Source organism: Rhipicephalus microplus, chromosome 8 (assembly GCF_043290135.1).
Source record: "Rhipicephalus microplus isolate Deutch F79 chromosome 8, USDA_Rmic, whole genome shotgun sequence".
Classification (NCBI taxonomy): Eukaryota; Metazoa; Arthropoda; class Arachnida; order Ixodida; family Ixodidae; genus Rhipicephalus; species Rhipicephalus microplus.
In genome coordinates this window covers 44279560-44296500 of record NC_134707.1, presented here as the reverse complement: position 1 = coordinate 44296500, position 16941 = coordinate 44279560, and the positions used below count along the sequence as shown (strand labels likewise).

The window sequence follows — 16941 nt, the reverse complement described above, 5'->3', positions numbered from 1 at the left end:
CCAGTTTAATATATGATGGGTCACCACTTTACCGGCGAGAAAACAGAGACGTGAAATGGCGTCGAATGCAGCCGACGGGGCCGTGCTGATCTCGCCACTTTATTCCACGCCTCAAGCGGAGCCGTGGCAGATGTCCACGTTCGATACGCCCAGTGGGGTAGCTTGTTCTAAGCCTCGCGAAGCACGAGCTAGCATCAGCTTCGCGAGAAACGCGGCATAGTGATCAAGAAATGATGATGATGATGATGATGATGATGATGATGATGACGACGACGATGATGATGATGATGATGGCAATACATACCTCTAACGAGGGTCAGACAGCGTATGAAAAAAGAATATTCGAATTATAGTCCAAAAGGTTGAACATTTCTCTGACTTGCGCATAATTTTAATGTTTACACGGGTTTAGGAAATTCAGACACGTCAAAAGGGGACTCATTTTAGATACCCATTGTGTATTCATAACTTCCACCTAACATATGTAGTAGTGAAGACTTCGAGCCTCTTTTAAAAACTTTTTCTGCACCAAAATCTAGTGATGGATAATCTTCCTTCAGGTGCACCACCTTGGGGTGTGAAAACAGTGGTGATACATTTCTCGAGCATCTGCAAAAAAATGAAAATCAGTGTAAGTATTTAGCTCAAATAAAATTATGACAGTATTCTCTAGAAAAAGAAAAACTCATGGCACACAAAGCTTTAAAAGAGTATGTCTATTTTTCCCACTGCCATAAGCACCGTGACTTGCTAGCGAGAGAGTCTGAATCAGCTCCACGTGTTACTGCTTGTGTTTTGGCATGACAAGGTTGAGTGCTATTGTGGCAGTCGCTCAACACGTTATTTGCTCGAAAGCATGAGCGTATCTCAAATTTTGATGCTTTATATCTTGAAAAAATATTCTGTATTCGATATTTACCGTAATATTCGATCATTTCGGCCCCCCTTTGACACTGTTCGAATGGAATTCGAATAGAGGAAAAAATTTATTATTGTCACAGAGCCGTTTTCTTTCAGGGTATTTTTTAAAACAACTACTATATAAACTACATTATCACTAATAAACAAAGCGCATGACGTAGCGTCTATATTGCAATAGAAAATCGCTGGAGCAGCCACTGTGCGCTAATTATCCAGGTGACATACGTCACATGATTTTTTTGGTACCTCTCATGACACCGATGGCAGCCGCATTTTCTCTTTGCCGAGGGGTGTTATATTCATCTTCTTTTAAAATGTAGTTTGTCTCTACAAGTTCTTGCCGTGTGCTTCGAATAGTGACCGCTAAATGTTGCATGTTACATAATGAGTGCTTTGTTGAACTACTTATGTGTTATTCGTAGTATGACATATTCAAAAGCCCCAGGCGGAAAATGATAGAATAATTGAGACCAGTAATTTTAAATGGTAATAGTAGAGAAATAAAATAAATCCTATTAATCTGTTTATCGGCAATCTCCAATATTGAGTACAATTCTTTCCTATTCATGAACCATGCTGAAGAACGAGCAAAAATGTGCACCAGTACGACTTATCGAACATACCTGAACTCCCTGGTAGACAATGAATCCGAGGTTCACAATTTTTCCTCCTTCGTACTGCAGAGTTACAAAAAAGCAATAATGATGAACTAATAAACATGTCCATGAAATGTTGTGTACTGTAAACACGTCACACCTGCACCTGAAGGCGCAGATTGAATCTCACTTGTTTGGATCCGTTCAGTATCAGTCAGGTCGCGGACAGATTCAGCGCCGCTCAAGTAGAATACGAAGTTGTTGAGGACGTACAAGCTATGCTCACTCGAAGTAGCGTCACTCTGTATATAGGTGTGTTTCTGAACGGGCAGTGGTCACTATACAACGCGCTTCATAAAAGTTGAGCACGGAGAACGCCCCAGCAGATCAGGAGCATGCTCTCTTCGTATCAATAAAAAACTGAAATGAGCAAAAAACTATTGTTGTGCTTTAAGCTCACGAAATCACAATATAAATTCAAGAGACGCCAAAGTGAAGGACTTCTGCAATTTCGACCTTTAATGGGGTTGGTTAATGTGACCGTGAATCTACGCATATGGTCCTCAATGATTTTCAATGCAGAAAAAGAAAGTAAGAGGCGGAAATTTAACTAAGCTTCGCAGCTTACCACCTTACTTCCTCAAATTTACACTAGAAATTTGCCGACTTTGTTGAAATTCACCGGTCACCACTACTCCCTATCTACCGACGCGTGCTTTGAGATTCTTCTGCCCCCTTTTCCATTTCTCTCTTTCACGGTGCTTCTAGGCTATGCCTTTTTCTCCCTTCCTCTTCACCATCACAGCTCTTATCCACACGCATACTTTCCTTTTACTCCATGCACCTTCCTACTCTATATACTATGCAAGGCGATAATAAGCTTTAGTAGAGTGTCGAAACAAGCATCAACCACAGAGTGCCACATTATTTTATTAGTTAATGGGTATTTATTCATTATGGAGTGGCGTCACATGCTTTACAGGCATGCTGAGCCCCATTGCTCGACAAATATATCTTTTTCGAGAAGAACAAATCAATGTGCGTAGTGTTGTTCGATACTTCTGACACTGTACGGTGGGGCTTGGACTTTTGGACGCTTGCGTGTTTTCACCGGACTTCAAAGATGCGTTGCACTGTGTGAAATTTTGTTCTACAGATGTGTGGATCAAAGCATATTGCCTAACTACAAATTGTATTGGAATATAAGACGATATTTGCTTCTATTATTTTCATGCATTAAAAAAGGTTGTTAATAACCCGGAGTTTACGACCGTTTGGTCTTAGATCGAAGGCACGCGGATTCTGAAACCACCTCGTGAGATATTTTTTTTTTTGTGAGCGTCTTTCTCCCAGTTCTCTTTTTACGTTCGCTATTTCTCTCTCTCTTTTCCGCGGAATAATGCAGACCGGGCTATGGGACTGTGTGTACGGATTCACGCAACTTTTGTGTCAGGTACCTGTTATCACTGGCGATGATTTTGCGAAATATTACGCATGTCATACGCTTTACGCCGATGTACAAGTCATCACACTAAAAAAAAAAACAGACAGCGCTTGTTCGCAATCGCCCATGGCGGTGCTACCAGCTGATTGATTGACAATTACACTGATAGCATTCCCCGTAGAGTATGACTAATAATATCATGAGTGAGAATCCTGCCATTTTTTTACAATAAACTAAAAGCTAATACTATAAACAGTCATGCTTCCCTTCACACTACGTCCGAGATATTCATGTGTAATCCGTCACACGGGACTCGAAGGATACCTAATCAGGTATAAATGGTATACAACGAAGCCAGTCTTTTTTTCGCTGTGTAAATATGTTTTGGCGTCATAACAACCCAATCATAGACTCTGTTACCGCAGAATTTTCCTCCAATTATTCGACATGCTAACGTTAAACAGCTCTAATCACATAATTTTAATAATGGCTATCCACTTCGTTGGTTATGAGCGAAGTCTCGTCATTTTATACGAAAGAAAAAAATCGAGACACAAGCGAGTAGCAAAAGAATAAATAAATAATCTGGGCAGAAAGTAAACGTGTAAAAATGGTTGTTTCAGCTGCAATAACCTGCAACCTAAGGCTGCTGTTAGCTAGACGATCCATAATGTCTTTAGTGTCTTCTTGGCTTCTCCTTCGAATGACAGCTTCTCGGAAGCATCCAAAATTGTTTTCTGAAGACAACCAGCACTTCCACGAAAGGTCACGTGGTAATGAAGGTGAAGAAAAGCAAATCTAGCCATTAACGTTGAGACGCGTTGTTCGGTGAACTTATACCGAGTAAGAGAAGTAAACGCCGTGAATCCAGAGAGGGGGCGGGGGCGTACCAGTCCAGTGCCCTTCTCCCCCGAAACTTTACAGAGAAAAACGTTAAAACACACAAGGTCTGATGAAGGCGAAGCAAATGTCCACTGCCACCACCACCACTGATGTTCGTAGTACTGTCGAGTGAAATTGGAAAAAAACTAATAAAGATTACTTAGAGCAAAAAGGGAATATAACCAAGTCTTCTGCGCGGTAGTCCAGAGCTCTGCGATTGAGCTACACCGGTGCTTTGTAGTGCGTTGCAAACTGACCCTATTCAGGCTTCATAACAGGTATGGAATCTCATTACCATGAGTAACATAACAGTTTGCAACAATAAAGCAAAACTCTTTACAAAACAAAAAAAAAACAGTAAGCCTGTCTATAACAAGCAGCGCTGTCACAGCGAAAGCTGGAAAAGTGGTATTTGAGAGTCTTTTTCTAACACTCTTGGGGTAGCTTCTGCAAACACAATTGCAGGGTACCCACTACGTCAGTAATGAATATAGATATAGATCTTAAACTTGTGGCTCACACCGACCACCATGGAGGATTGGCCTAGAATCGGGCAGCTTAACATAAAGAAATAGACATACACACACACACACATATATATAGATATATATATATATATATATATATATATATATATATATATATATATATATATATATATATATATATATATATAGATATATGAGCTCTAACAGAAGACAGTAATGCCAAGGAATGTACAGGGGAAGTTATTATAACCAAGGGAATATAATTAAGAAGAAAGAAAAGTGGATGAAAAAATAACAAGCTTTGAGCATGAATCGAACCTACGACCTTCGAATAACGCGTTCGATGCTCTAACCACTGAGCTACCACAGCGGCCTTCCCTCCATCCACTTTTTTGGGTTTATATGTGAATTTAGAAGTAGGAGTGACAGTCAGCGCCATCTATAAGCCAAGCGATGAGTGTGAAAACACTATTTTATGCGCATGTTTGGCGTCACGTAGCACGTGAACTTTTTATGAGCGAGCAGCTGATTAATATTCCCTCGTATACAACCTAATGACACCAAGTCTGCCAGTACGAGACCTTCGTTTAATGAAATAACGGAAAGAAGAATATACCTAAGGGCTCGTTTTTCCGATTTTTAACACAATATTATTTAGATCTAACAGACAGTAATGCCAAAGAATGTACAGGGGAAGTTATTAAAACCAATGGAATGTAAATAAGAAGAAAGAAAAGCGGATGAAAAAATAACCAGCCGTGAGCAGGAATCAAACCTATGACCTTCGAATAGTGCGTTTGATGCTCTAACTACTGAGGGATAGGCCGCTATGGTAGCTCAGTGGTTAGAGCACTGAACGCGTTATACGAAGGTCGTAGGTTCGATTCCTGCTCACGGCTGGTTATTTTTTCATCCACTTTTCTTTCTTCTCATTTACACTCTATTGGTTCTAATAACTTTTCCTGTACATTACATGGCATTACTGTCTGTTAGATCTCATTATTATTGTGGAAAACGAGCCCTTAGGTATGCACTTTTTTCCTTTATATATATATATATATATATATATATATATATATATATACTAGCCAAAAGAATAACAGAAATAATGACTTTTGCATATTATTTTGGCGAAAAATATGGATGAATGAGTTCCTACTGAAGGAGAAATTAATGAAAAAAGGCATTCATTGTGTCTTGCTTTGTCATTCTTCGAAAAAGCGGGGTTCCCGCTGCATATACGTATAAGGAACTTTGTGCAATTGTTTTGGGGGTGAAGCTGTCTGTGCCGTGGATCGTACACCCGCGATGTGTGTAGCAGGAGCAGCAATTGTAGTATTATTAGTAGTCGTAGTAGTAGGTAGCCACCTCAAGGGCGGGACAAGAGGAGCGGCACACGCGCACCCTTTTCAATTGAGAAGGAAACCCTCGCACTTTATTCATAAGTAGAACGATAGTTGTTTCTGACGAAACAACTTACAGAGACGAGTATTGTTCACTCAGTTTTCGAAAAATTGGCTTGACTTTCATGCTCACTAAAAAGTAGTATCAGAAGAGTGCACTTTTAGCACCATCTGACCAGAAATGGTTGCCACGCTAAACTCGCTGGGCGTAACCTCCTTGGTTTTAGCAAGTTTTAGCGAGGATTGGGCCAAGGTGTCATGAATATAGGGAACTAGTATATAGCCACGAACTATAGGTGGTGAAAAGTGGGAAGTAGACACGAAGCGCGGACTGTAAGAAAGTGCGCGAGTGCCACCTCTCATTTACTCCTCGAAATGTCCGCCGGAGGTCGGTACTCTTATATGGTCATTATACGATGAAAAGATGCGAGATGGAGGTACTTGGAGTGTTCACTAGATGACTGGAGAGACAGATAGATGCATGGACGGACGCACGGATGAATGGATGGAAGGGCGGGCGCATGGATGGATGGACGCATGGACGCACGCCTGGCGAACGCAGGAATGGACGCACAGATGGACGCTTGCATGGACGCATGGACGCTTCACCGCGCTCATCCTCATGCGCTCCGTGAATATGCTGGGATTTTTCGTTCTGCGGCGGAAGACAAGGAATAATTAGGCTGCCAGAAGCTTTCCTACTCCTGTTGAGTAAGTGAGCTCCGCAGTTTATAGTGAACAAGATCAAGCTTTTGTAAAGGGCCAGAGGTTTCCATGACCCACTTCTTGCGCAATTCGTATTACGTTACACCTTGTTGCCCCTTTGTTGTTCCAAAATGCTTTATTACTTTTGTAATGCGATTCCCTTCCCGCCAGTTTAAAAGGAGCTCCGAGTATCGGCATGGCTCAGTGCTAGAATACTGAGCCGGCACGCACGGGGCCGATAGTCAAATCACCTAATGTCTGTAATGCTTTACACTATTCCTATTCCATGCGATAGTGGTTACGGACACCGGCGGTTGCATACAACTATGGTGCGCACGCTTCTTCTGTTGTGATCTCATAACAGCGTTTGCTTTAGAAAACCTTGTTCGTGTTCCTGTTCACTTATTGGTCGGCGGAAAATCGAGTGGTTTTATAAAATAGTATGCAGGTTTAGAATAATGGAGGTTATGTAATGTAAAGACTACAGAATATAACGGAAGTTTTGGTGCTTGATCTCTGGTGTGATTCTGGTGTAATTCTTCAACGTCGTCGTCACAGCATTCACAAAGTGCCCATAACGACTTACGTGTATGTACGGAGTACCTCGCTTTTACGAAGGATAATGAACAGTGGCATGGCTGACGCTTTGCACTTTGCACTGCTTGAAAGAAATGTTGTTGTTGTTGTTGTTCTCCTATTGTTAGTGGCGCATAATACTTTGCCCCGCTCGCTCAAAAGAACATGAGGGGCTCCGTGACGTAGGTAAATAGCATTCAAGAAGAAAGTTGCTACTTCCGAAGCAGTTCCTGAAGTCATCGAGGCTGTCTCAGCGTACCGGGTCAAGTGATCAACGGCGGTGACGATCCATCTCTTGCCGTCTGATGTAGTTGGGAGGGGCCCGAAGAGGTCAATTCCAACGACAGAGAACGGCTCTGATGAACAAGGAAGTGGTTGTAGGGTCCCGACTGGAGCAGTTGTGGGCTGCTTGCGGTGTTGGCAAAGTGCGCACGAGGCAATATATTTAGCCACCGTCTTGGAAAGACCTGGCCAGAAGAATCGACTGCGGATGCGCTCGTATGTTTTGTAGTAACCCAAGTGCCCTGACTTCGGCTAGTCATGGGAAGCACGCAGAACTTCAGTGCGTAGTGCGCGTGGTACGACGGGAACCCATTGGTGGCCTTCCGGGTGGAAAATGTATCGATATAGCACATCGTCCTCCAACTTGAATAGTCGGAGTTGTTTCCGGAGCCTGGCATTAGTGGAAGATGAAGCGCCGGTAAGCCGACCGATGATGTCAGTGCAATAACAATCGGCTCGCTGGTGAGTAGTAAGTGCTTACGGACGGGTTGATGAACGTAGGGAAGAAATGGCTGATATCGACGAGGCGTCCTCCGTATAGATAATTTGACAAGGGGATGTGACGTGCACCGAAACCTGCGGCAAAGGACATCGTGACAAAGCGTCGGCATCTTGATGTTGTCTTCCAGTCTTGTAGATGACGTCAAAGTCATAAAATTGTAATCGGAGAATCCAGCGGCCAAGTCGTCCGGACAAGTTTTTGATGTTTTTGATTGTGGACAACCAGCAAACAGCATGGTGGTCTGTCACAACAGTAAAATGTCGACCATGTAGGTACGGACGAAATTTTTGGATGGACCAGACAACAGCCAAGCACTCTTGCTCGGTTATCGAGTGCCTCTTCTCTTTAGTGTTCAGAGTGCGGCTTGCATACGCGACAATTTTCTCGCGAAAGGCATGGTCACGCTGGAGGAGTACGGCGCCGATTCCTTGTCCACTAGCGTCAGTGGGTAATATCGTAGGTGCCCTGCCATCAAAATAACAAAGCACCGGTGGGGATGTCAGTGCTTGCTTGAGTTCTTGAAATAAGGCTTCGCATTGATCATTCCAATCGAAGGAACCGGTACTAGCAAGGAGCTTGTGGAGAGGATCGGCAATAGTGGCAAAGTTGCGAATGAAGCGGCGAAAGTACGATGCGAGTCCAAGGAAACTGCGTAGTTCTTCGGAGCGAAATGATCGCGGAAAGTTGATGATTGCGGAAATTTTGTCCAGATCAGGCTGGATGCCATCTTCACTAACGAGATGTCCTAGAACTTTTATAGCTGCGTTGCCAAAATGGCACTAATTTGTGTTTAGTTGAAGTCCAGCATAGGAGAGACATGTGAGAACTTGATCTAGGTGTTGCAGATGATATGCAAAAGTGGAAGAAAACACGACGATATCATCGAGGTAGCATAGACAAGTTTTCCACTTGAGGCCACGAAGAACAGTGTAGATCATCCTTTCAAATGTGGCGGGAGCATTACATAGGCCGAATGGCATTACGTTAAACTCATAAAGACCGTCCGGCGTAGAAAAGGCGGTCTTTTCTTTGTCTGCTTCGTCCATTGGTATTTGCCAATACCCGGACCGAAGGTCAAGGGTGGAGAAGCATTGGGCGCCTTGCAATGGGTCAAGTGCATCATCTATACGGGGCATCGGATATACATCCTTTCGGGCAATCTTGTTGAGCGCGTGGTAATGAACACAAAATCGTACCTATCCATCCTTCTTTTGTACCAACACAACGGGTGATGACCAATAACTGGTAGAGGGTCTTATGATGTTTCTTTTTAGCATATCGGTCACGTTCTCCTCGATGATTTTGTGCTCGGCCAAGGAGACTTGGTAGGGACGACGGCGTACAACAGTGTGACCTTCAGTGTCGATGCGATGATGTGCAACTGCGGTCTGTCCTAGTGCCGAAGCATTGGCATCGAAGAAGGCCTGGTGTTTCATTAGCAATATTAGCAACGCCTCACGTTGAGAAGCAGAAAGGTCAGGATTTATCCCGAGAGCAATGGAGGAGGAAGTAACAGACTGGGCCTGTCGTGGCTGAGCTGTCAAGGCGTCAAGAGAGACCAAAGATACTGGTTGGGTATCCACATAACACGACAATGCAGAGCCTTGGGGTACGAGGACAGGCTCTGGGGTAGGGATCAGGCCAAGGATTATCGCAGCACTGTCTTTAAACCACACCAGGCTGGAGGGGACTACAACGCCACGAGATAGACAGCTGCTGGAAGGGGTGATAAGGACGTCCCTATTGGCAATCTTCGAAGAAGTGATGGTGATAAGTTGCTCCTGACGCGGGAGCAGTATGTATTCGGAAGCTGTGAAGAAACGCAATGGTTTTTCGTCGACGCGTTCGCTGCAGTGATCGGTCTCGGTCATTTCGACTACACGTTGACGGCAAGAAATTAATGCAAATGCTGATGATAGAAAGTCCCAACCTAAAATTAGGTAATGATCACATAAAATTAAGACAGCGAAGGTGATGTGATGACGAATACCATCAATGAAGACACGCGCTGTACATTGGGCCGATGGTCTAATTAGTGCTCCATTGGCCGCAATCAAAGATGATCTAAGGTAGGGTGTCTTCACTTTTCGCAATAGAGAACGCAAGTCGGCACGCATCACTGAAATAGTTGCTCCCGTGTCCATCAAAGCCAACACCCACGCACCTTGCACAGTTACCAATAACATGTTTGATGGTCGTTTAGGAGGACTTGGGTCATTTCGCCGCGATGCAGTTTTCCCTCCGAAAACTGCACTGTTTAGTTTTCCGATCACTGGGCAACCAGTTGAGAGACAGGCCGAAGTGGTGAAACAGAGCGTCGGAGTGGCGAAGGGGAGCGTGGTCGGGATACACGTGTATTGTTGATCGTGTTGGAAATGTGCACAGGAGACGGTGATCGATGGTTGGAACGATTGTCGGCGTAACGGTAGTAACGTCGAGCACATGTGTTGTCTCGTTCAAAAGCGGCATAACCACGACATTCATCTTGCTGCCGACGTCGACAGACCCGGGAAATGTGTCCTCGAATTCCACAGTAGTATCAAATAGGCAGTGGGGCCCGCTAGGAAGAATGGTAGGTTGGTTTCGGTGGACAGGCCACTAGAGGTGCGAGATGTTCATGATCAGGTACAGGTGAGGGTACTTGGGACAACGAGGGTTGCATTGAAGCGATCTGTGGATACGAAGCGGGTTGGGGGCATGGTGGAGCATGGTGGGTGCTTTGAAACGCTGACATTTCTTCTCTAATAATGCCACGCAGATCGTTAGAGGCGGGTTGAGCGGGAACGTTGTTAGAAGGAGGTAAACTGTAGGCTTGCAATTCCTCACGAATTATGGCTCGAATGATGATCGGAGCTCCATACTGTTTGCCAGGAGGTTCTCAGAGAAGTCGGGTCGCAGCCGGATTGATTGCAAGGTATCAAGACGTTGGCATACAGAGACGACGTCGCAAACCGTGAAAGGGTTGTGCGCGAAGAGGGCGTTGAAAGCGGTAGGCCTGATACCCTTCAGAATGTGCTGGACACGATCACCTTCTGGCATGGTGTCGTCGATACGGCGGCAAAGTGCAAGCTCATCTTCAATATAGGAAGTGGAAGACTCACCGCAATGTTGAACGCGTTCTGCCAGTTTCTTGCGAGCAACTTCTGAACGGACAGTCGGTGCGCCGAAAATGCGCCGGAGCTGGTCTTTGAAGGAAGACCCATCGCGGAAGTCACTCTCATGATTCAGGAACCACGTCTTGGCAACCTGAGAGACGTAAAACTGGACGCATGCTAATTTCAATGCCTCGTTCCAGTTGTTGTAGACACCTACGTGGTCATTGTTGTCGAGCCAGTCTTCGACATCTTCGCCAGGCAGACCGGAGAAGATTGGAGGCTCTCGAGGAGGGTTGTTGACCGGGGTAGGGTTGGCGGCCGGTGGTGGCGCCGGCGGGTGGTTCGGTTGGGCTTGCTCTTGCGCCATGGTGTTCTGTTGGCCTAAGCGACGTCCCGAATGGAGCTCGAGGAGCTGGCTTTGGATGGAGAGAGGTCGAAGAGATCGGGAAGCACCTCCACCGCTTGAAATATAACGGTTCAGCTGACGCTTTATTCCAGAAACAGCAAGATGGTGCCGATGAAGTAGAGGAACGGGCCGAAGACTGATGATGGTTATTGAGAGATGAGGAAGATGACGTCCAATGAATTCTTACAATATATATATATATATATATATATATATATATATATATATATATAGACGTTGCGAGGAAGGAAGCGCACTGGCTCCGTAGTAACAACGGAAGCGAAAAGGCACAACTAACGAGGAAACATTTTTATTAATCACATACGTTTCGGCTGGTGGGCCAGCCTTCGTCAGTGTTCGTCAGTGTGTGGGTCACACTGACGAAGGTGGGCCCACCAGCCGAAACGTATGTGATTATTAAAAGTGTTTCCTCGTTAGTCGTGCCTTTTCGCTTCCGTTATATATATATATATATATATATATATATATATATATATGTAAAGAAAGGGGAAGAAATAAAAAAGGGTGCAGCCCTAAGAACAGGATAAGTGGGTAAGTGGGTTGGTGTAAAGAAAGCGACTTCGTATTCATTCATGCCACAATAGGAAAAGAAAGGAAGGTTCACTTTTTGGCTACATACCTTTATCCTAGCTTGTGTTACGAGAACCCACATTTCTTGTGTACTTTGTAGAGGCCTCATGTGCTCGTAGACGTACCGTGCTAGGGCTTGATTCTCAAATCTGTTCGGATCTCTGTCTTCTATCCACCGACCGACTTCGAAGCTTCCTTTGATAAAGCTCAGCATCAATGTGATGACCAGCACTGAAGTGTCAGTTGTAGCCATATCCTGGCATGAGAAACCCGCAGTTGCCATAAGAATCAAGTTTCAGCATCCTGATCAGTGCTTCTCTTTATAGATGGTACTTTAGCGGACATACACCGCGACATTCCCAGCAAGTGCCCCCCGCCTAAGAAAATGCCTCCCCAAATTCCAATGGTAACTTCTATATCCCATGATTTTGAAGTAAAACTACCACGCCTCGTCTTCCCTCTTTTCTTACAAACCACGTTTATGCACCACGTTAGTGTAACAGTTGCCTGCTTGAATTATATCCAATCCTACTTATTATCCTGATCTCTAATGCCTGCACCAGGCGATTGTTTCAAGAATCACTTGTGTTCTGCTTAGTTACTGCATTCTAAACATAGTGCACTGCTCCCTTGGTGGCTCTCAAGTATCTGCATTGAAAGAATCGTCATCGACACCTGTATTATGAGGTCCTACACAAGAAGCCGTAAGCAGCTATACGCCGGTCTTTTGGCATCTGTTGTTGTTTACATCAGTTGCGTTAGCTCATCATCGAAAGTGCTTGCGCTAAAAGAGTCACAGTTTGATCAGAAGTACGAATGAATGAATTCGATAACCGAAAATGTAATGGCATCGGAAGAATAGAAGCAGCTAGAAATTTGCTGCATGCTCCTCAAAAGCAAAGGATGCCCAAGGATGAACAAAAAAAGACGAACAAGTGAATACAAGTAAACACAGGGCAAACATGAACTGTAGCAGTTGTTACTTCTACAAGCCCCTACTGTGTCTCTTCTAGTTAGCAATTGATATATTTCTTCAATGTGGCCGTGTAAGAAGAGTGAGCTTGGTGGTTTCGACAGCTTGATTACAGATTTTGCTGTGAGAGAACGTGACGTGCAAAACTCCCTTCAATTCATATATTTGAGTGCATGGCCGACCATGCTTAGTATGTCGAAATCGGTGGTACAAATCCGAACATAGGTGAAAGACAAAAAATCTTAAGAATGGGGGCGAAGGAAACTGGCTAAGGCACGTGAAATAAAAGTGTATTTGTTTGGGCGAGTCGGAAGCTGTTACGTTACTGTTACGTTATTGCCCAGTACTTAACAGATGCACACTTTAGATAATAGACTGGACATACAAAAGCGCAGTTTTTCAATGATGTTTTGACTGGGTGAAGCCACGGCGTCCATTATCTACAGGTGCCGATTCTTGTCACTAAAAGGGAACGTAAGTTTGACGGTGCTCGGTTTTGAGACATTGTCCTGAGGCTGCCGTCTGTGAGAGCTACAAGACTTTCAGGAAGACCACATACAATACGCTGTTAGATTGTGGAGGAGAACAATCTGGTAATTTGGTTGAATTTGTTTCTGTTTCCAGAAGGTACCCCCTGCTTCCCTCGGTGGGCTCTTTGAGTTCCTCAAAAAAGGGGTGCAGCACTTGTTCCGCATTTGATGGTAAGCATTTAGAGCTCTGTTTTCGTCAAGGCTCATGCTTACAATAGAAACATCTTGTCAGAGCATTTTACATCACACAAAAAAGCATCTACTTAAGACGAAGAATGTATGTTTGCAGCACGTATTGTTGCCCTTGTTTTCCTAAATGCAACATACAAACCTGCAGTTTTAAGTCGCAAATATAATGAAAAACAATAGTGTGGTCTGTTTTATAGGCTTGGCTAACTGAGTTGTTTGACAAACATGCAGATGTAGATAAGCTTGTCATTTTCCTCTCCTGAAGAGCCCACTAGTCCACCAACGTTTCTGATCTCAATATCTTATTATCCATGGCAATTTAGGAACAGAGCATATGTATTCTTTTTGTCGTGTGGAAACTAAAGATTTATTAAATTAGAAAAGTTATATGGTACAATTATTTTCACCGTACCCGTTGTAATCTAAGTAACGCAGAAGTATTTGCTTACAATTCGAAAGAAATATGCTGAAATAGGTAAAAAAGTTGTGCCTCATTCGTTGGTATATTCTCTGTTACCCTTTATTTATTGTTAAAGTTCCTCAAGAAAAATATTTCGCCGAGTTGAGTAGGGTGAGCACAAACTCACGGGTATGCGCACTTCTATGAGACAGGTGGGTGCATACGTGGGTGCACTGCAGGTAGAACAATTAAGGAAACAATACAGATTAGCATGTAAGTCTACGAAATCTACTGTGCTTGCATTTAACACTCTAAAGTGAGAACATTGTTGTTTGATGTAATGCATTATCGAGTGTATTCTCGAATTGCAAGCAATAGCAAAGCTAAACACTGGTATCTAGACGTTTGAGACAAGGCGTCGTAATAAACCATACTTGAGTCATTTTCCTGAGTCAAGCTCAGAGTTTCTGCACTAATTATTCGAAGTTTTCTGGACAAAATCTTAAAAGCACTTGTTTGGTTTCCTCGGTTCAGCGCTGTTGTAGGAAACGTGCTACATACCACTCAGTGTAGATCGCCTCTTTCGAACAGCTTTGCGTAGATAGACAATATGTTTTCGGTGTATTTTTAGTAGACGTGTCTCGGAACGGGAAGTACAAGAATAGCTAAATTGATTGCTGTCTGATGATCTACATTTATAGCAGCTCCGTCTGGTACTGTGCGCGATTGAGACATATCTAATAGACAGCTGTGCCGAAACGACCCGGCATTGGCAAAGCGACTACCAGGCTAATGTCAAACGCCGTGATGTCAACCCTCATTGCCTGCACCAGATCTGAACTGCCGAATCATTTACGTCGAGAGGAAGCACCTCAACCGCACACGTGATCTCGTAGGCTTTTCAACATGTGACTTGCGTTGTTGCTGAGGCACCGCTGATCTGCTGTAGTACTATTTCGAAGAAGCCAGCTGTGGTACAACAAGCTATGTTGTTCACTACCTGCCCGTAACTTTGATTCTGACAAACTCGTGGGGCCATAATCTACAATTTAGCAAAAGCGTTTGTCAAAATACTTGGTGGGCATTTGCTACTAAAACTCGGTTCGTTACATCTAATTGACGGCATCTTAACGTTGAACAAACTGTTCCTGAAACAAAGCTCTTTACAGCATTTGCCAAAAATAAATTATCTGCTGCTACTCTCGTAAGTTCAGGCGTCCCTGAAGGACCCGTACATAGCTCATTTATGTTTGTCACTTGCATTGGTGACCTCACAATATATGTCTTCTGCAAAATCTACTTGTATCAAAATGATTGTAAATGTTTTTGTCAACTTTTTTCGAGAAATCTCAAGCGTTCAATTTGCAAAAGGTTACACCAAGAGTGATGCAACATTTAAGGAATGTAAGTGAGCTCTAATTACTGTATCTCTCTGAGTTCAGTGCCGTGAATAAGTACACACTTTGTTATAAAAAATATCTGCGTGGAAGTTTAACATGTTCCTTCTTCTACCGGTCTCACCCTTTGAAGTTCTTTAACCTCAGTAGCACACATCACTAGCATGCTTTCACTCCACTGGCCAACAACACGCTTGTGTCTTTAATACATTGTTTGCATTATGTTCCTCAAAACGCAAAACTATTGCTTGTCATTTCTTCACCACGACGAAATCGAAAATTCACATCCGCCAATTTTGACCCGGCTCAAATATATTTCATGAAATAACTTTACCTATGAATCACTTGAAAATCGAGCTGAAAGATTTACTCACTCGAAGTATTTATACAGCATCAATATATTGGCATGGAACACGAAATCCTAAAGCTGGTTACTAGCATAGCCCTGTCATACTGCAATTATGAGTCTTTTTCACAAGGATGTTTTAAAGCTCATTCGAAAAGCCATCATACACCTACTCCCACCACGTTTTGACTTCGTCCACCTTGTCCTGCAGCAAGAAACTGAAATGGTATTTCAAAAGACGCCACAGCCATAGCCTGTTTCTTAAAATTTGTCACCATTTTTTTGTGCTTAAAAAAATAAGACGTGACTTCAGGTTTTTTTGTATGTGCAATCACCTATTTATTGTCTCTTGAAAGTAATCTTTAAGAAGTAAGAATGAAATTATATTAAATAGAATCTGGCTCCTAAAACCGTGAGATAAGGCACACAGCTCCACCATCAACGAACAGCATTCCGTGCCCTGTGCGGCACCTCAAAGTGTCATCGACTATCCGGTCACACGTTCGCTGAAATTTTGGCGCTCATTTCGTTGGTATCATCAAGACACTGTCTGTCGCTGCAGCATCCCGCGTTTGCTGGCTCAACCCGAGTCTTGTTTGAATGCCCCTATAGTAAAGAATAAAAAGCAGCATTTGATCAAGATGTGGTAGTTGTCATTGACTGCCGACGGCAATAATAAGTTGACTAACTCGATAGTATTTTGGGGTGCTGTTTGCGAAACTAACAAGAGAAAATCGACCGGAAGAAGCAGGATTTGAAAACAGAGCTTAAGTGCCTATTTCATGATGTGAACAGCTGATACCTATACTTTTCTTTCAATGCATAACTGGATGCTACTTAATGACATTTGTTGTCAAACCCACACATCGTACGACGTGTCTGTGTTACCCCTAAAATTTCTCAATCCGCCAATCACTGTGTTACTCGTGAATTATGGAAGAGTTTTTCACGTTATTGTTGGTGACTTTACCCATTTATTATTATAGACAAAGTGCGACGCTTGTACAATATTTCCTTTAGCCACAGCGCTTTGTCGAGGCGAGCACCACGCTATTAATAAAGAGGCCCTTCAATAAGTTATCACAACTGTGATGGGGCGCATGGGTTTATCAACCAATGCGCGTGCTCAATTTTTTGTTTTGTTTGTGTGGTGTCGCATGAAAGGCGAAGATATTTATAGCCGCCACAGCCAAAATTCAATGACGTGCCCTGCGG

At 43.5% G+C, this 16941-nt stretch overlaps 1 protein-coding gene across 2 annotated transcripts in view; it reads right to left on the bottom strand.

Moving 5' to 3' along the window:
- Positions 1-438: 438 nt before the first annotated feature.
- Positions 439-16941, bottom strand: part of LOC142768980 (uncharacterized) — a 112919-nt gene continuing 96416 nt past the window's right edge. Inside the window, exons 1-4 of one of the 2 annotated variants that reach the window (XM_075871652.1) lie at positions 14545-14637; positions 11941-12147; positions 1545-1598; positions 439-609 (exon numbers count right to left, since the gene is read on the bottom strand). In XM_075871652.1, coding sequence (XP_075727767.1) covers positions 511-609; positions 1545-1598; positions 11941-12144 — 357 coding nt within the window. In that variant the 5' untranslated portion in view covers positions 12145-12147; positions 14545-14637 and the 3' untranslated portion in view covers positions 439-510. Of the gene's footprint in view, positions 610-1544; positions 1599-11940; positions 12148-14544; positions 14638-16941 lie in introns of those variants that run through there. The other variant, XM_075871653.1, reaches the window with a different exon arrangement.